This window comes from Odocoileus virginianus, chromosome 19, assembly GCF_023699985.2.
Source record: "Odocoileus virginianus isolate 20LAN1187 ecotype Illinois chromosome 19, Ovbor_1.2, whole genome shotgun sequence".
Taxonomy (NCBI): domain Eukaryota; kingdom Metazoa; phylum Chordata; class Mammalia; order Artiodactyla; family Cervidae; genus Odocoileus; species Odocoileus virginianus.
Window position 1 is genome coordinate 43405087 of NC_069692.1, and position 20918 is coordinate 43426004.

The 20918-nt window shown below is 39.0% G+C and overlaps 1 protein-coding gene across 3 annotated transcripts in view; it reads left to right on the plus strand.

Moving 5' to 3' along the window:
• RNGTT (RNA guanylyltransferase and 5'-phosphatase) overlaps window positions 1–20918 on the plus strand; it is a 223042-nt gene that overhangs the window by 168326 nt on the left and 33798 nt on the right. For all 3 annotated transcript variants that reach the window (XM_070450141.1, XM_020877220.2, XM_070450140.1), the window contains one exon: window positions 8745–8811. In XM_070450141.1, the coding sequence (XP_070306242.1) occupies window positions 8745–8811 (67 nt within the window). The remainder of the gene's footprint in view (window positions 1–8744; window positions 8812–20918) is intronic.

The window sequence follows — 20918 nt, forward strand, 5'->3', positions numbered from 1 at the left end:
GGGGAGCCTGGTGGGCTGCCGTCTATGGGGTCGCGCAGAGTCGGACGCGACTGAAGTGACTTAGCAGCAGCACCTATATAAATCACTCTTGTCTCTCTTCTTTTGTAGGTAGAAGTAAACTATAGCATAATTCTTATGATCAGTAGATAATAAAGCATGTGGGGAACTATATTTGTTAAATTATTTCCCTGTTAAAATCCACTTTTCAGACTCTTCTGCTTCCTGTTTGCACAGGCAGATCTTCAAAAAAACCAACTTGCCATTTAGAATGATCAGGGTGGATTGATTAAGAATTATTCGTAGACTCGGTTTGCGATGTGGCCTGCAAACATTTTATAGAGTTTCTTTTTAAAATATATTTAGTAAAATTTAGAAGGTGAAGTTTGTACATTACTTTTTACAACTTTATTGAGGAGTAATTGATAAGTGATAAACTGTACACAGTTGAAGTGTGCAATTAGATTTTTGAGTGTGAAGTAACCACCCCTGGAATAGGATGATGGACATACCCATCACCCTTCAGTTTCCTCCTGCCCTTTGCTAGCCCCTTTCTCCTTCTCTCCTCCAGCACCGCTCATTCCCTTTTCTGGCAACCACTGCTGTTGGAATTCATTTTCTAGAATCTTAAGTAACTGGAAGCACAGTCCGCGTGTCCCCTCTCCGCTGCTGCTTTTAACCCTGGACTCCTCCCTCTTGTTAGGTGCATCAGTAGTCAGTTTCCTTTTATTGCCGAGTAGCCTGTTGTTGCACAGCTGTGTCGAGATTTACTTGGCTCTTCACCTGTGTGTGGGCGGACATTTGAGATCTTCCCAGGCTTGGCCATTGCGAATAAAGCTGCTGTGAGATTCGGGTACAAGTCTTCTCACAGATGTGTGCTTTCGTTTGTCTTGAGATGCGGTTGGCAGTTTTCCTTCGGAGACTCAGTTAGCGAGTGTGTCGGGCTTTATGGGCACTGTGCTCTGAAAGCTCCAGGTGGTCAGCTGGGGCAGTGGCAGGACTCGCTTGTTTGCTTCCTTTCTATGGGCACCACTGGCCTATGCTGCCTTTTGACCAGTTTCTGAAAACCATTGTACAACATTGTGCTTTTCGTTGCCTAGAGGGAGTAGGACCTAGTTCAGTTCTTGTTACCCTTGTCATTGGCTGGAAGTAGAAATTTTATCTATACATTTCTTAATGCACTTGTGTTTTCTTTTTAAGCAAATTTTAATGTCGTTCTATTTAAAACCATTATACCATCATGCCCAGATATATGAGTTCCTTGTTTTCATATTATATATATTTTGTAGAATTTGTAGCTCTAGTACTAAGTAGGGGTCGGGAAGATCCCCTGAAGTAGGAAATGGCAACCCACTTCAGTACTCTTGCCTGGAAGATTCCATGGACAGAGGAGCCTGGCGGGCTGCATTGCATGTGGTCACAAAGAGCTGGACACGACTGAAGCAACTTAGCATGCATGCATGCACAAAGAGGGGATAGAGGGACTTGTGATTCCCTCGAAGCCCGTCTCTTAAAGCGCACATCTGTTTATACAGGAGTATTAGAATATGTTGATACACCAATTAGTACTATACCCCTCATTTAGGAGTATTATTCTCTTACTGATTGCTTGTGTGTTTTTTTTTTCCTTTGGGCTTTTTATATAAAGACCTTTTATAGTATTATATTATACATTTAATACTATAATTATGTGTATATATATATATATAATACATATACATCAAAGTGCATAAAACATAAATGTACAGCTTAATGAAATTTCATGTAACCAACACACATTTAACCATTACTCAGAACAAGAAGGAAAATGTTGCCAGCACCCTAGATGCCTCCAGTATGCTATTTCTCATTCACAAGCTCCTCTTTCCCACCAAAGATGACCGTTGTCTCTATATCTGTGCTTTCTTGCTCTTTTTTATACTTTTATCACTTAGGTATCCAACTCCAAACACTGGGGTTTGGTTTTACCTGATTTTGAAACTTACATAAATGCAACCCTATATTCTTTTATATTTGGCTCCATGTCTCCTTAATATAATCTGTGACTACCTCACTTGCACTTTTCATGCTCTTGACACTTTTTGAAGAATATTAGTCAGTTGTTATATAGAATGCCCCTGAGGTTGATCTTTTGGGGGGGGGATACTTTTGGGAAGAACATCGTGGAAGTGATAGAGTGACCTTCTAGGTGCACTGTGTTTTCGGGGGGGGCAGGCAGGTAAGGCCGTCGTGTTGGTAATTTTGATTGTTGGGTTAGCTAGTTTTCTGAATTTCTGTACCTTGAAGTTACTGTGGGTTTATGTGTGTGTGTATATATATTGTAACTAAAAAGTGTTTTCTGGGGAAGAACTTTGAGACTAGGCAAGTGTCACGTTTCTCATCCTACCTTCATCTTCTAGTTTTAGTATCTTTCAGTGGTTTTTGCCTGCAGCAATAGTTACCATGACATTTTCTTCAGTTTCATTTTGGTGAATATTTCAAACATGGTGAATTTCAGTTTCCCTCATTCTTTCTCAGTGCATTAATAGGGATTGAAATGTAAAGAACCATTGTCCCTTCTTCCTGATATACTTACTTATATTACTGAGGACTTCGGAATAATTCACTCCGTGAGTTACAAGCCAGCACTCTGATTTGATTTTGCTGTTTTGGCTTTGGCCGTTGGGAACACCTTCAATTTGGCTTCTATGAGTTTTTGATTCACGGCCATCACTTTTCCGTACCTCCTGATGTCCCGCTACCACAAGATGTTCAGGCTCTTCTTATAATTTTCCTTCCTCAGTCCAGAAATCAACCTTTTCTCTAGAGAGCCAAATGTTTTTGTTTTAATTGGTGAAGACTGATGGTTGGAAACACAGACCGAGGTTCTTGGCAGGGTCGTTGCTGCTGGGTGTCATGACAGACCCTGTCAGTTGTCAGAGTTGGGAATGTATTGTATACTGACATGCACCTACACACACACTTATATTTATATCTTTATCTATCTGTGAATTTGTTAAAAGCCAAGAGTCCCAGTTGATACCTCTTGATTCTAATCTAGTATCATTATGTTCACTCTTAGCCTCTCCCCTTTTCTTATTTATAACTTTGCCCAGTGAGCACTCTGTATCTCCTTATCCATGGAATATTTGTCCCTTAAATTCTTATATACATATGATGTATTTTCATAATTACTAACCCATACCCCTGTGTGAAACAAGTTTATGAACTCAAGGACTTATATTTATATACAGTTCTTTTTATTTGTAGACTTACAGAGTATGCCAAAATTCTCTTTTCTGAAGTTGCTCCCTTAATGTGGTATATTATTCATCTCTATATGCTTATGCATTATGTTGGTATTTATTTTCTGAATATCAGTAGCTCAACAGCATTTCTTCATATATACCTTTGCAAAATGATTCAGGTTTCTTTTATTTACTTCAGCATCTTATTTATCCTTCCCCAGTCTTATTTATTATTTCTGTTATTTTGTGTCAGTGTATGTTTCACAAAGATCATGTTCAGGTAATTTATTTCTAACAGCACACAGATCTTTATTTAAACGTGGTTCAGTTCAGTTCAGTTCATTCGCTCAGTCGTGTCTGACTCTTTGCGACCCCATGAATTGCAGCACGCCAGGCCTCCCTGTGCATCACCAACTCCCGCAGTTGACTCAAACTCATGTCCATCGAGTCGGTGATGCCATCCAGCCATCTCATCCTCTGTCGTCCCCTTCTCCTCCTGCCCCCAATCCCTCCCAGCATCAGGGTCTTTTCCAATGAGTCAACTCTTCACATCAGGTGGCCAAAGTATTGGAGTTCCAACTTCAGCATCAGTCCTTCCAATGAACACCCAGGACTGATCTCCTTTAGGATAGACTGGTTGGATCTCCTTGCAGTCCACGGGACTCTGAAGAGTCTTCTCCAACACCACAGTTCAAAAGCATCAGTTCTTTGGCACTCAGCTTTCTTCACAGTCCAACTCTCACATTTAAACGTGGTGGTGGTGGTGATTTGTTTTTTCATGAAGCACTAACTCTTATACAAGGATTTAGAAAGCAAACCAGAAGAGAAAAGTGTAGGCTACAGAAAAGTCTGTAAGGATAACAATAAACTCATTCATTTGCTCATTCATGTTTTATCTTGTGCCTAATGGCACATGCTGCTTTTACTTACATTCTATTACAAGTCTCTAAGAATAATGTAGGCCTTCTCAATAATGTACATTTTCTCAAACTCAGAAGGGCTCTATTGATCCTATTCGAAGTGCACTGGCTTTCTCTTTCTTCCTAGTACTAAATGTATTGGAGATAGTCTGCTCTTTGGGGAACTTGCTCTTTGGCTTAGAAGTGGGATTTTATTTAAGTCAGTCATTATTCAAGGTGCTGTAAGTTTTTTCAGAGTATTTTATTGCAGCTGAAAAGTCTATCCGTTAGTGGGTAATGTAATTAGGGCTTGTAGACAGAACAGTTAATTTTGAGTTATTTAGCTTATTTTTAGACAGATCCCCTTTGCCTTTTTTTAAACTTTTAATTTGAAATAATTATAGACTCAATTTCCTTTCAAAGCAGTTTTTTCTAAGCCTGATATATCATCACTGAATGATGATGAATGAGGTTCTTTTAAATGATGTTCTTTCTATTACCTGCCAAGTTTTATTTTTCCTTTATGTGAGAAAATTTTCTGGAAATAATTTTGCAGCTTTCTTTCCAGAATAGATATTAGTTAATATTTGTATTTGGGAAATTGAAGCAAAATGAACATCAGTCTTGCCTATCTTTATTTTTTTCAAAAGCTCTAATAGATTTTCTTTCTTTTTCCCAATAATGCCTTCTGATTCCAAAAATTTCTTTGCTAGCCATGTTGTAGAAGCATTTGGTTATAAGCAAATATTTTGGGAGTTATTAGCATTTGTATAAAGATTATGTTAATATTCACCTAACAGAAGTTTCGAAACAATTACCTGGTACTAAATGAGTCACGGTTTTTACTTTAACACATACTTTTTAACATATACATATAAGTGCATCTATCAATGGTGAATTATTGCCTTTACTCTGGGATTTAAAATGTGATTGCTATATAACATATGAGTACCCTGTCATAATGAAATGGTGCCTATTATTTCACAATAATTATGCATACAATCTGGCAAAATAATTTTTTGAAAGGTAAAAGCATTTTAAGAAATGTTCCATCTTACAAGTTGGAGTTTTTGTTCTGAGAGTATTCATTATTTTACACATAGCAAACCTTTAAATTATGGTACATATTAAAACCCACTCAAATGAAGGTGGTAGTATAATTTATGGTAAGGAATAATATGTACATGAATGAGAAAGAACAAGATTTGAAAAGCAAAATATATGCTTTGTAACTAACACATTTAAGACATTTCTTGTGTAGAAGGTAGTTATTAGATAGGCAAGTTGGAGGAAGAGGAGGACACTAAATTGTATATTGGCACGCTTCCTGAAATGCATATGCATAGTGATTAGAGACATTGATGTTTAAATGTCAGCCAGCTTTTATTCTCTTCCTTTTCTAGCATCTATGTGTATGAAGTGACTATTCTTACTTCTAAAAGGAGTTTACCAAGCTTTTTGTGAACATTTGTTATACAGGAAATAAATTACCACTGCTATATATAACTAACATTAAATTTGTGATACTAGCAACTTGTGAGTGATTTAAAGGTTTGTTGATTTGATTAATTTCTTATTTGTCAAATGATGGTGAAGAAATTCTCCATTTCCCAGTTGAGACACTTGGGGACATTTCTCATGCTTTCTACTTGCATCCAGGAAACAAATACGCCTTTAGTCATTTATAACCTTCAACAACATGTTAAAATGTGTTACTATAAGATTCACATTCCACACTTAAGTAGCTTTTTGCTAAACTGGTTTAATTTATTATTGTGTTTATCTGCTATTAGCATTCTTAAATGGCAGGCCTCTCCAGTACTCTTGCCTGGAGAACCCCATGGACAGAGGCCTGGCAGGCCCTAGTCCATGGGGTCGCAAAGAGCTGGACACAAGGAGGCGGCTAACATTCAGTGGCCTTTAACACTTCATAGGCTTTTAAAGAAGGTAGGCAACAGGGGATATTCCTGAGAGAGAGAATATCTGTTTACCTAATTCATAAAATCAAAGATGCTTTAAAAGTGTGCTGTTAGTCTTACTAGACCAAGTCAATGGAAAGTTAATGTAGGGGTGGAAAATTTTTCTGTTCTCTTCTAGGTTCTTTGAACCTAGATCCTGGGTTGGCAGGATCCCCTGGAGGAGGGCATGGCAACCCACTCCAGTATTCTTGCCTGAAGAATCCCATGGACAGAGGAGCCTGACAGGCTACAGTCCACAGGGTTGCAAAGAGTTGGACACAACTGAGCGACTCAGCACAGCACTAGCTTCTTTGGTCTAATAATTAAATTGACAGAGGATGAATTAGCAGGAGAAACCATATTTAAGTTGGTACATACAGGATCCCCTGTGATAAGAGACTCAAGAGCAAGTTGGACAGTTGAGGCTTATGTGCCATCCTATGCTAAGGTGTGGGAGTAGGGCCTGGGCCTTCAAAGGGGAGGAGAGTGACTCATAAGATAATAAGACCAAATGTGTGGTATTTAGAGGTTTGCCCTGCCATGCAGATAGGACTTTCAGATAACATTATGGTAATAGCTGTTTTTCTGGGCCAGGCCCCCTATCTAAATTCTTTTACGTAGTTAAGGGAGAGGTAAAAGTTCTTCCTGAGTCTGCTGGCTCTTGATTGCTGTCAGCTGAAAATAACCCACATGTCAAGTGGCATATTTTAGGCCGGCATGTTCTCCCCTTCAGTAATAACAACTACTCACACTGTCACCTGGAGACAGTGATTATAAGCACCATGGAGTAGTTACTTTAATTGTGTCCTTGTCGTACCCTGCCCGGAGAAGGCAGTGGCACCCCACTCCAGGACTCTCACCTGCAAAATCCCATGGACGGGGAGCCTGGTGGGCTGCAGTCCATGGGGTCTCGAAGAGTCAGACACGGCTGAGCGACTTCACTTTCACTTTTCACTTTCATGCACTGGAGAAGGCAATGGCAGTCCACTCCAGTGTTCTTGCCTGGAGAGTCCCAGGGACGGGGGAGCCTGGGGGGCTGCCGTCTGTGGGGTCGCACAGAGTCGGACACGACTGACGCGACGCAGCAGCAGCATACCCTGCATGACTGCATGCTCCACAAGTATAGTTCTTTTTTTTTTAATGTTTGTTTCTTTTTTATATTTTTGGCTCTTCTGGGTCTTAACTGCTGCACGGGGTTTCCTTCTCTAGTCGCAGTGAACAGGGACGGCTCTCTGCTTGCAGCACTGGGCCTTCTCTCTGTGGTGGCTTCTCTTGTTCAGAACACAGGCTCTCGGGCACATGCGCTTGTTAAAGCAGTTGCAGCTCGCAGGCTCTAGAGTGCAGGCTCAGTAATTGTGATACCCAGGCCTAGTCGCTTTACAGCATGTGGGGTCTTCCTGGATCAGGGGTCAGACTTACGTGTCCTGCATTGACAGGTGGATTCTTGACCACTGAGCTACTAGGGAAGCCCGGATACAGCATGGTTCTAATGATGGTATTTCCTTATTTGTAATGTTTCATGTAGTCAAGAATGATGTGTGTATGCACAGTTGCTACAGCCGTGTCTGACTCTTTGTGACCCCATGACTGTAGCCTGCCAGGCTCCTCTGTCCATGGGAGTCTCCAGGCAAGAATACTGGAGTGGGTTGCCATGCCCTCCTTCAGGGGATCTTCCCCACTCAGGGATCGAACCCGCATCTCCTACATTGCAGGCAGACTCTTTTCTGCTGAACCACCAGGGAAGCCCCTAGAAGTCGAGAATGGTAGACCCTTTAGATAGAAGGAAGGAAGGGTGCGGGAAGGGCAGCCAGTTTACCCCCACCCTCTAGATGGTGTTTCACTTTTGTGTGCACTTATTGTTTGTACAAAAAAATAAATATTGCTTATGAAATAAAGATGAAGTCTGACATTCTTCATGGCCCATTTTAAACTTTCAATATTGCTTATGAAACAAAGATGAAGTCTGACATTCTTCATGGCCCATTTTAAGCTTTCTTTGGGTTTTTATCTCCAACTAACTTATCCTTTACTTGAGCCATACTTGTTTCCTTTTTGTCTCAAATCTTTTGCGTTCTCAGGATTTGGTTTATAAAGTTTCCCCTTTGCTTTACCCGCCCGTCAGAGTTAAGCCTCAGTTCCACCTAGTCAGGCTTCTCCAGCTCCCTCCATAGCAAGTACCTCTCACTCCACTACTTTGCGATGATAAGTACCTCTGTAATAGCATTTATCAGGCTGCTTTTTGTTGTAGTTAATTGTGTGTCTGGTTTTCCTGTTAGATTTTGGGAGTGAACTATTTAGGTTTGTATTAATATTGTCTCCATAGTGCATGGTATATAAACACAGAGAGTGTTTCTTGAATTGAACTCATAGATTTTTTAAAATCTATGCATTGCTTAATTCTCTCCTATGGAGTGATTTTGCTAGAATTACTAATTTGTTGGATTGTTTTACATTTAAGTTGCCATTTTCAATGTTTATCCACCATTTTCTGAAGTATAAGAATTATTCCTTTGCTGGTTACTGTTCCATCATGCAAAAGACAAGAATAGTTGCATAGATATTAATTTTTCATACTAAGTATCTATTATGCAAATTTTGATGATTATACAACCTTATATTTAAGGAAGAATTTTTATAAATGGTATTTTTCTTTTCCTTTTTAGGTTGCTTCCTCAGAACATTGGCCTTCTCTATGTTGGAGGTTATGAAAGACCCTTTGCACAAATCAAGGTATGATGTTCACTTTCTAACATTTTTTCCTAGGTACAATTCATTCGTCCAGAACCCACTAAAATCTTTCAAGTAACTGTCACAAAAGTTGGGGAATGTGAATTACTAATTTTGTTTGCTTTTACATATCTCTGCTGAAATAGTACTTCATCTTTTCAGTGAATCAGTTAGTTTAATAATCTTGCCCATAATAAATTTGACCAGTACAATTTGGTGATTAGTTAAGAAGAGTACCGTTTAGAGCTTCATTACCCTAGTTGCCAGTAGAATTTTTTTGACAGCTTTATTGAGGTATAATAGACATGTAAGAAAATATACATATTTAAACTGTACAGTTTGACATCCAGTTACACTTACCCTTGTGAAACTGTCACCACAATCAAGACAAGTAACATATCCATCACCCCTGTAAGTTTCTTTGTGCCCCATTGAACTTCCCCACCTCTTCCCTTCCTTTTTATCCTCCAGTTCCCAGGTGACCACGGATCTAATCACTATGGATTAATTTGCACTTGCCAGAATTTTCTAAATGGAATCATACTGTATTTCTTTCTTTTGGATTCTTTGATTCAGTTATTATTTTGAGATTCACCCATGTTGTTACACTTCAGTAGTTCATTCCTTTTTATTGCCGAGTAATATCTCATTATATGGTTTTAGCACAATTTCTCTATCCTTTTACATGTTGAGGGACATTTGGGTTCTTTCTACTTTTTGGCTTCTATAAATAAAGCTGCTGTGAACATTTGTATACAAGTCTCTGTATGGACATATATTTTCATTTCTCTTGGGTAAATACCTAACACCAAAATGATTGAATTAAATGGTGAAAGTGAAGGTGGCTCAGTCATGTCCAAATCTTTGCGACCCCACGGACTCTACAGTCCATGGAATTCTCCAGGCCAGAATACTGGAGTGGGTAGCATTTCCCTTCTCCAGGGGATCTTCCCAACCCAGGGATCAAACCCAAGTCTACCGCATTGTGGGCGAATTCTTTACCAGCTAAGCCACAAGGGAAGCCCAAGAATACTGGAGTGGGCAGCCTATCCCTTCTCTAGCGGATCTTCCCAACCCAGGAAGTGAACGAGGGTCTCCTGCACTGCAGGCAGATTCTTTACCAACTGAGGTATGAGGGAAGCCCGAGTTAAATGGTAGTTGTGTGTTTTAACTTTTTAAGAAACTACCAAACTATTTTCCCACTATCAGGGTGAGTGCTGTTCCTCCATTTCATCATCTACATTTGGTATGGTCACTCTCTGAGTTTAGGCATTCTTGTAGGGATATAGTATTTCGCTGTCGTTTTAGTTTGCTCTTCTGTAATGACTAATCATGTTGAGCGTCCTCTCATGTACTATTTGCCATTTATACATCTCTAGTGAGGTGTATGTTCAAAAACTTGCCATTTTTTGTTTTTGTTTGTTTTCTTAAACTGTTGAGTTTTGAGCATTCTTTGTATCTTCTGAATATGTCTTTTATCAGATATGGGATTTCTCTTAACAAGATCTTCAAAGAGCAAAAATTCTTAATATTAATGGAATTCAGTTTATTACTCTTTTTCATGGCTCCTGCTGATAGTATTGATCTAAGAAACATTTGCCTAGCCCAGAGGCAGAAAGATTTTTCTTCTATGTATCATTCTGGAATCTTTATAGTTCTGGGTTTTACATTTAGGTTTATTATCTAATTGAAATAATTTTTGTATGTGATGCAAAGTTCAAGGTAAAGAGGAATATTGTTCCTCCTACAATATCTAGTTGTTCTAGTTGTTAGAAAGACTATCCTTTCCACCACTGAAGTGTCTTCACATCTCAGTTGAAAATCATTTCACCATATGTGTGTGTGTGAATCTCTATTTCAGAACTCTTTATTCTGTTCCATTGACCTGTGTGTCTATACTCTGCTGTGCTTGGTCAGTCATGTTCAGCTCTTTGCGACCCCATGGACCGTAGCCCGCCAGACTCCTCGGTCCATGGGATTCTCCAGACCAGAATACTGGAGTGGGTTGCCATGCCCTCCTCCAGGGGATCTTCCCAACCCAGGGATCAAATCCAGGTTTCCTGCACTGCAGGCGGATTCTTTACTAGACCTGAGCCACCAGGGCAGCCCAAGAACGCTGGAGTGGGTAGCGTAACCCTCCTCCAGGGGATCTTCCCAACCCAGGAATCAAATCAGCGTTTCTTGCATCGCAAGCAGATTCTTCACCAGGGACGCCCCTGAGCTACAAGGGAAGCCCCGGGTGTCTGTACTGTATGCCTTCACTAATATCACAGGCTTGATTTTTGTGGCTTTAGAATAAGTCATGAAATCAGGTAGTGTAAATCCTCCAAGTTTGTTCTTTTCAAAGTCCTTTCCCCTTGTGTATATGACATATTTTTATGCTTTGAAAAACAAAGGTTTTTTTCAGAGTATACCAAACCTGAATAGGACATATAAGATATATAGTACTGAGGAGGTTAGTCACATTATTGACATTATTAAATTAAATACCTTATTTAGCTACCATAGCATCAGCATTTCTTTAAATACCTTCCTTAATTTAAGACACTCAAAAGTCCATGTTAAGGTCTTAAGCTGTGAACCCTCTTGAATGTTTCTGATTCCCTAAGTAATGACAGGAATTCAGGTACTTTGTCTCTTTTTTTTTCACATCCCTGGAACCTCAAGTAGAGTTGGCGAGAGTCTCTTGATAAGCCTCCCTCACTATCCTGTTCGCCAAATTCTACAGTAAAGCCAGGAATCCTGATAAGTTTCAGCAGAAACATTTCTAAAAGCCCAACTTTTTTCCCTATCCACTGATTTGGAAAATCCTCTTTTTCCTTATTAGAACTGAAATAATGAAAAAGTGAGAGACACGTCTGATACATTTAAGGAAGGGTAGAATTTGTGTGTGTGTGTGTCTATTACATTTTATCTCAAAAACATAAGTGTATGTATGAGGGTGATTCCTCCATCACTCACCTGATCCATTAACATATCATTTTCTTTATTCAGGCCATTTCTATCAAGCCCAGTGACAGAGGTCAATTCTTTGTCAACCCTTTATGCCTGGATAATCAACTCAATAGAAAAAGTCCATTATTTTAGGGCATGTTTTTCCTTTGATGTTTCCATGGGAAAGGTTTCTTTCATATGCCATGAAAAGATTTCTTATCCTCATTAATTATTGAGGTTCTTTTATAATTCCTGTGGTTCTTATGAAAATGCTATATAGATCCTATCTAATTAGAATGCTTACAAGTTAATTGGAAAACAATAAAAAAAATCAGTTTAAATGCTTGAGATTAGGCTAGAAATTTCAGTTTCTTTCTCTGACCCTTGCCTTGCATCTGACTTCTTTCGGTCATGAAGTACCAGTAGTTTTCTCTTTTTAAACTAAATGTAATGATACTATATTATATGGCATAGATATCAGATATAACCTTTAATAAATGGAAATGGTTTTGCTTTTCTTGAGAGAATATTGGTTGAAGTTTTTATAAATCAAGATAGGAGTTTGTTCATTTGAATATTTAAGAAAAGGAATTCTCATTTCATTACCATCACTAGACTAAATGTGAGTGGCTTGGTATTAGAGGTTACATTTGTTAAAGAGACATTTCATGGTTGTATTTCTAAAAAGGAGCTCCAGTTTATAAAGATCAGAAAGAAAAAGAAAAACAGGAAAAGGGTGATAGATATTTGGACAAGTATTAAATGAGTTCAGAAATTTGCTATAGGGTGACAATAGATGTATGTACTATTAGTGTATAATGTGAATTGTTACAGCCATCTTTCTCTCCCTCCCTCCTTCACACCCTAGATACAGATGTGTACATACATGGAACTTCATTATATAGTTTTAGACCGGTACATCTATATGCTAGTTTCAGGTTTCATTATTTTTAGAGGAGGTTATTCCAACTTTGCCTTTTGTATCTCCTAACATCTTCTGTAAGTCATTGGAAGGTTCTTTTTTCAAAGAAGCTCAATCCTTAAGTTTTCATGGGAAATTTGTCATCCGAAGAACTTGATTGTAAACAATGATTATGCTCTTATTTTATCCTAAAATATGATAAACTAAATAAAACACTGGTATCTTATAATGAGTTGTAATACAGTGTAAGAAAAGAATTGTCTCACATATCCACAGTCACTGTTGAGTGCTGTAAATGAAGCACATTTCACCTTCACCCAATACTAACTTCTGTCACCATCATTGAGATTAAGATAAGTTTCTAAATGTACTGGGTTATGTGTGACTTAGGGTTTTCTTAAGCAAGAAATAAATTTCATTATATCTTTTTATTCAGTCTTTGAAATTCAGAAGAAACATTTTGATTAAAGTAAAATTTTACTTAATTCCTATTCATATGCTTTCAGGTTGTCAGAAACTTTCTGGGGTGGTTATTTCTATATGTCTTTGCATAATTCTTTTATCTTAGTTCAGTGTGTATATAATCCTGTTATCCATAGTTTATTTTTATAGACATGGTCAAGTTTAAATTATAGTTTACATTTTATACCTATTATTCAGTGCGGTTTTCTAAAGCATTTTACAGTCTGATAAAAATCTCAGTGCTGTTCTCATAGGGTTCTAGTCCTAGAGGCTCCACTTAGCAGCCAGAATCCATAAAAGAAAGAAAGAGTAAAGCCTGTCAGCATCACTTTTAGTCAACTCAGTGGTTGTTAGGGAGAGCCTCAAGGCCACAGGGCTGTGACTCCCCGCCAGGCTTGGTATTAGCTGCCTCTTGCAGTCCTGTCAGCCCAACGAGTGTGTGGAGCTGTGAGGCTGAGTCCCGTCCAGTTTCCACGCTGACGCCGCAGAACAGCTGAGAGATGTCTTCTGCATTTGAGCTGGATTCCGCGCAGCAGCCATACGTGAAGAGTGAGGAATGGAGACGTCTTCTGAGCAGTTACTTTATGATCAGCCCAGCTGAGTGCCTCTGCCTCACGCCCACTCCGGCCCTGCTGAGGGGCGGGGTGCCATTCGTCCGTCTCACGCTCTAAGCTTCCTGAGCTTCAGTTCTCTGAAGTCTCTTTACAGCCCAGGAAATACAGGAATGGTGTTTGTATCCATGTGCATATGCAGTAGGTGCAAAAAGGACCCCAAAAGAGATGGGGTCTCTCTCAGAAAATACTGAAAAAGCTAAGAAAGTTGATTATGTTTGTTCACTGACTGATGGTGTTTTAGAAAATGTTTGGCTCATTAGATCAATCAGTTCAGTTCAGTCACTTAGTCATGTCTGACTCTTTGTGACCCCATGGATGGCAGTATGCCAGGCTTCCCTGTCCATCACCAACTCCTGGAACTTGTTCAGACTCAGGTCCATCGAGTCAATGATGCCATCCAACCATCTCATCCTCTGTCGTCCCCTTCTCCTCTTGCCTTCAATCATTCCCCAGCATCAGGGTCTTTTCCAATGAGTCAGTTCTTCCCATCAGGTGGCCAAAGTATGGAGTTTCAGCTTCAGCATCATCCTTCCAATGAATATTCAGGACTGATTTCCTTTAGGATTGACTGGTTTGATCTCCTTGCAGTCAAAGGGACTCTCAGGAGTATTTTCCAACACCACAGTTCAGAAGCATCAATTCTTCAGCGCTCAGCTTTCTTTATGGTCCAACTCTCACATCCATACATGACTGCTGGAAAAACCATAGCTTTAACTATGCAGACCTTTATTGGTAAAGTCAAGTCTCTGCTTTTTCATATGCTGTCTAGGTTTGTCATAGCTTTTCTTCCAAGAAGCAATCATCTTTTAATTTCATGGCTGCATTCACCATCTGCAGTGATTTTGGAGCCCAAAACAATAAAATCTGTTACCATTTCCATTGTTTGCCCACCTATTTGCCATGAAGTGATGGGACCGTATGCCATGATCTTCATTTTTTGAATATTGAATTTTAAGCCAGCTTTTTCACTCTCCTCTTTCACTTTCATCAAGAGGTTCTTTAGTTCCTCTTCACTTTCTGCTATAAGGGTGGTATCATCTGCATATCTGAGGTTATTGATATTTTTCCCTGCAATCTTGATTCTAGCTTGTACTTCATCCAGTTCCACATTTCACATTATGTGCTCTGCATATAATTTAAATAAGCAAGGTGACAGTATACAGCCTTGACGTACTCCTATCTCAATTTGGAACCAGTCTGTTGTTCCATGTCCCGTTCTAACTGTTGCTTCTTGACTTGCATACAGATTTCTCAGGAGGCAGGTCAGGTGATCTGGTATTCCCATGTCTTGAATTTTCCACAGTTTTGTGATGCACACAGTCGAAGGCTTTAGCATAGTCAGTGGAGCAGAAGTAGATGTTTTTCTGGAATTCTCTTTCATTTTCTGTGGTCCAGTGGACATTGGCAATTTGATCTCTGGTTCCTCTGCCTTTTCTAAATCCAGCTTGATCATCTGGAAGTTCACGGTTCATGTACTGTTGATGCCTAGCTTGGAGAATTTTAAGCATTACTTTGCTAGTGTGTGAGATGAGTGCAATTGTGCAGTAGTTTGAACATGCTTTAGCATTGCCATTCTTTGGGATTAGAATAAAAACTGACATTTTCCAGTCCTGTGACAACTGCTGAGTTTTCCAAATGCTGGCATACTGATTGGAACACTTTCATAGCATCATCTTTTAGGATTCGAAATAGCTCAACTGAAACTCCATCATCTCCACTAGCTTTGTTAGATCAATGTGTTTTACTGAAGGGAATTATTTAATATTGACACTTTCAGTCTCTAAGGTAGCTAAGGTATTACATCAGATAGAGATTCAGCGGTAGAGCTGAGTATTCTGGTTTAGTGGCTTCCATACCTATCGCTGTGAACCTGTAGGACTGTCATTTTCACTGAGTTCCAGTGCACACACACACACACGCACATGTATGTATACACACAGTGTAAACCAGAGTTCCAAAAGAAGTGTGATGTAACTGCTGTATTTTTCATTCTGTTCTGTTTATTTTTCTGTTGGCTTAGTTTTGAGATGTGGTCTCAGCACACTCAGTTAACTTCTTTCCTTGGAAAATGGGTCACGACTCGCCAGCACTGCTGCGAGGCAGGGCTTGCCCAGCTGACGCTGCCGTCTGCCACGCCGATGCAGCCCAGGAGAGCGGAGGGAGCTTGCCTGCCCCTGAGTCGATGCCACCCCTTGGCCCGGCGTTGGAGGGGGCGTCATGGTTGCTGGGGAGAGGAGGAAGATAGCATAGGAGAAGATGACTGAGAATGGAGTTAAGGTGTTTGGTGGAGCCAAGCACAGCTTCTCTTTCGTTTCAACAAAACCCTAATTCTCAACAACCAAAGAGAACCTTCCACACCTACTCTGTCTTTCAAATGACTTCATGTAGTTTGAAGATAAAGAAATTAAGATCCTCCTAGATTAACAAACAGAAAGAAACAAATGAGTGAGAAATTGAGAGAAAGCAGCGGAAGTGTATCTAGATGTGTGGATTTGTGGGCCATATTCCTTGAATACGTTTTCTGTAGTACTGTGAGCAGAGAGGTAAGTTTTCAGTGTCTCATGTTGCAGTAATCAGAGCAGGCATGAATATTTCTTTGTTGAAACCAGATTCAAAAAGTGAAAGAAGCTTAAAAAAAAACACCCCACAAACTGTTGTAAAAGCCAAAAGTCTGTCTGCTTCTGTGCAATAGCTATTAAGTCGCTGACAGCATTTTATCTTGTATACTTGCTACCAGAGTGCTTCAGGGCCCTTGCGGGGCTCTCTAGTGAGTCCATATTATAACTTTCTGGACGTTTAAAATCATGCATTGTTACCAACAAGTTATATAGAAACTGCAGACTTAGGGTGCCAAAATGTATTCAATAGCAGTAGTTTTCCTGCCATTTTTACCAGGGCCCTTTAGGCTGTGTTATTGCCAGAATTGAGAAACACTTCAGGCCTGTTGTCATACATGTCTCAGTTTCAGTATTCTTATGTTCATGCCCTTAAAAAACTTACCTATAAGAATTTGAATTAAAAAAAAAAAAAAAAAAAAAGAATTTGAATTCCATAGGGCTGGACTGTGTCTTGTGTACGTCTGTATCCTCAACAGTAACCTAGTGCCTAAGGTGTAGCAACAGTAAATAAATATTTGTTAACAGTGTTATTGAAGAATGCCTAGAAAACCAAGTATTTTTTAATTTTATTACTAGAGTTGATATATAATGCAGCATAATGATCTGATATTGTATACATGGCAAATGATCATTACAGTCAGTCTGCTTAATATACATCACCTGTGTGTGTACGTTAGTCGCTCAGTCGTGTCCGACTCTTTTGTGACCCCATGGACTAGCCTGCCAGCCTCCTCTGTCTGTGGGATTTCTCAGGCAAGAGTACTGGAGTGGGTTGCCGTTTCCTTCTCCAGGGGATCTTCATTAATCCAGGGATCAAACCCGTATCTCCCGCGTCTCCTGCATTGGCAGGTGGGGTCTTCACCACTGAGCCACCGGGGAAGCCCCTTACCCTCTAGCAACTTTCAAGTAATATACAATATGGTGTAACTTTCCAGTATACAATATGGTATTATTAACTGGGGGCTTCCCAGGTGGCGCTAGTGGTAAAGAATCTGCCTGCCAGTGCAGGAGACTTAAAAGAGGTAGGTTCAATCCCTGGGTTGGGAAGATGCCCTGGAGAAGGCCCTGGCAAGTCACTCCAGTATTTTTGCCTAGAGAATCCCATGGACAGAGGAGCTTGGCAGGCTACAGTCCATAGGGTCACAGAGTTGGACACACTGACGCTACTTAGCACACATGCATGTTAACTATAGTCACCATGCTGTGATGGACAGGGAAGCCGGGCATGTTATAGTCCATGGGGTCGCGAAGAGTCGGACACAACTGACGCTACTTAGCATGCATGCATGTTAACTATAGTCAGCATGCTGTGATGGACAGGGAAGCCGGGCATGCTATAGTCCATGGGGTCGCGAAGAGTCGGACACAACAGCAGCTGAACTGACCGAGCACGCTGTTAGATTACATCCCCAGAACTTATCTCTCTTATAATTGGAGGTTTGTAACTTTTAAGGCCTTTCATCTATTTTTCCCACCCTCACCCACTGCCTGTGGCAACGACTAATCTCTTCTCTGTATCTATGAACTTGTATTTTTCTTGGTTGTTGTGTAATTTTTTTTGTTTTTTAGTCACCAAATATTTACCATGAAGTTCATCAAAGTATTTACAGCTCTTGTTCTAATTGTATATATATTTACTGCCTTAAAACTTTATTTTCTGATCTCTGTTGTGTCTTGAGTTGGGATGTCTTTGAGGCAATATAAATTAATTTTTGAATTTAAGATTGTGGTTGTAAATTATTATTAATATAGTAGCTTTATTTGAAATGTAGATTTCATGAATACATTATTCTGAGAACATTTTAAAAATAGTCCTCAAATTATTTTCCAATTAAGAAAGTTAGCATTTTTCTTAGCTGGAAATTCCAGTTATTTTCTATCTCTCTTGAGTTAGACACTTTATAGAAAAGTATTAGAAGTCATTTTAGCATAGTCTAGTTTTTTTTTTTAAACTAGATTTATCATATCAATGTGACTCTTATTGTAAATGTGGTTTAGAGAGAAAAAGACTAAGCTTTTTTTTTCTTTTTTTTTTTGAATTTTGAAATGTTCTCAGAAAAGAAAATAGTATCATGTATTTAGGTATTCATAATGACACCACCCTTATGGCAGAAAGTGAAGAGGAACTAAAAAGCCTCTTAATGAAAGTGAAAGAGGAGAGGGAAAATGTTGGCTTAAAGCTTAACATTCAGAAAACTAAGATCATGGCATCTGGTCCCATCACTTCATGGGAAATAGATGGGGAGACAGTGGAAACAGTGTCAGACTTTATTTTTGAGGGCTCCAAAATCACTGCAGATGGTGACTGCAGCCATAAAATTAAAAGATGCTTACTCCTTGGAAGGAAAGTTATGACCAACCTAGATAGCATATTAAAAAGCAGAGACATTCCTTTGCCAACAAAGGTCTGTCTGGTCAAGGCTATGGTTTTTCCAGTAGTCATGTATGGATGCGAGAGTTGGACTGTGAAGAAAGCTGAGCGCCAAAAAATTGATGCTTTTGAACTGTGGTGTTGGAGGAGACTCTTGAGAGTCCCTTGGACTGCAAGGAGATCCAACCAGTCCGTCCTAAAGGAGATCAGTCCTGGGTGTTCATTGAAAGGACTGATGCTGAAGCTGAAACTCCAATACTTTGGCCACCTGATGTGAAGAGTTGACTCATTGGAAAAGACCCTGATGCTGGGAGGGATTAGGGGCAGGAAGAGAAGGGGACGACAGAGGATGAGATGGCTGGATGGCATCACCGACTTGATGGGCATGAGTTTGAGTAAACTCCAGGAGTTTGTGATGGACAGGGAGGCCTGGCGTGCTGTGATTCATGGGTTCGCAAAGAGTCGGACACAACTGAGCAACTGAACTGAACCGAATGCAGCAGACATCCTATTTTGGTGGAAGGAAATAACACTGTTTCTTAACCCGTTGGGTTTTTTTCCTACAAATATTTTACTTGTAAAAAGAATTTCAAAGGCACTGATAACCATGTAAATAAAAGATCATATCTAAAGTGACTATTGTTGAAGTCATATTTCTGACAAATGTCATGGTTTCTGATCTAGATTATATGTTAGACTTCTGGAAGTTATATATTTCATTTTTTCCCACAGAAAGAGAAAAAGAATTCTCAAGTAAGTAGCCAATTGGGAAGGCATATTTACTTGTCCTCTTGCCTGATAAAGTTTTAGTAACTGTCTATCCCCCCCGCAAAGGCAGAGGTAGCAAGGAAGACCATTTCAAGAGTCACATGGCCGTGACTCAGGCAGTCAGGGACACTCCAGATGGGCGTTCTCTTCATTGACTCTTCAAGTAACAAACTATGCAGCTTTGAGCCTAGATAGTACAAATCCATTAATGTTGCTAATGATTTGTAATCAGCACTATTAAAGTTACTACCTTGAGCACCTTCAGAAGTTTGAGATTACTGTAGTAAATGATACTTTGTGGGAAGTAGATATTATAAGGTGTGGGTAGGAGGGTTTTCTTTGTCTTAAACAGGTATTTAAAAATAGTCAAGTAAATCGAAGTATCTCTTTAAATAGTTTTTTCTAAATAGTGAGCTACATATTTTTTTTCTTCACGTCTCCAGATTTCATTTGCTTATTATTGTCAGTAAGTAAAAATACAAGCTTGTAGTTCAGAAAATTCACAAACTATACTAGATGAAATGTTAGGTTTGGGGAAACTGTTATAAATTTAACATTGCAAATACAAGATACCATTTGGATTCTTTCAACAGTGTCACCAGATCATAACATTAATGCTACAAGGAAATAGCTTCACAAGTAATATCTAATCTGCTGAAATAATATGTTCTTTCTGGTACTAAAGTACTTTTAATTGTTTTCTTCTAAGGTTCAAGTCTGATAATAGTCACAATATCAGAACAATACTGTGATACTGTTCTGTTATGTGTTCATAATATAGAACACACATTATGTATCTTTAAAAAAATTAATCAGTCTAGAATCTTTGTAGATAGACACATAAAATGACATTTTAGATTATTTGGCTAGCCAAAATTTCTTCTCAATAGATTGCAATATTTTAGAATCAGATTTGACTTTCTAGGTTTTAACTAATAAAAGTGGTTGTCTAGTGGAAAATTCATTTTGTGTAAAACATTTTTTTAGACAAAGGAGGCTGAAACTTTGAAAAACAAATAGTATAGAAGAATATTTAAATTAAATGTACCTCTAATGTATCTTTTTCTTTGCATTTTATCAAATGTTACAACCATGTTTCTCTCTTTGGATATCTAAACTTTTTTTTTTAATGCTTTGTCAGTATTTGAAAACTTTCTAACACAAAGAAGGAAAACAGAGTAATATATTTGTTTAAAACCAAAAGCATAAACAATTAGTTCAGTTAGTACTATCATCAAGCAAATAAAATCACAAACAACATTTATTGAGCACCAAGTGTCAGGCACTATTCTGAGTAATTCTCAGACAGCCTGTAAAAAGTATAGGTACTTTTAGCATTTTCAGTTTTACAGATCAGGAAGACATAGACGACAACAGGTAGTTTGTATTATATTGTGTCCTATGGAGTATTGTTTTAGTGG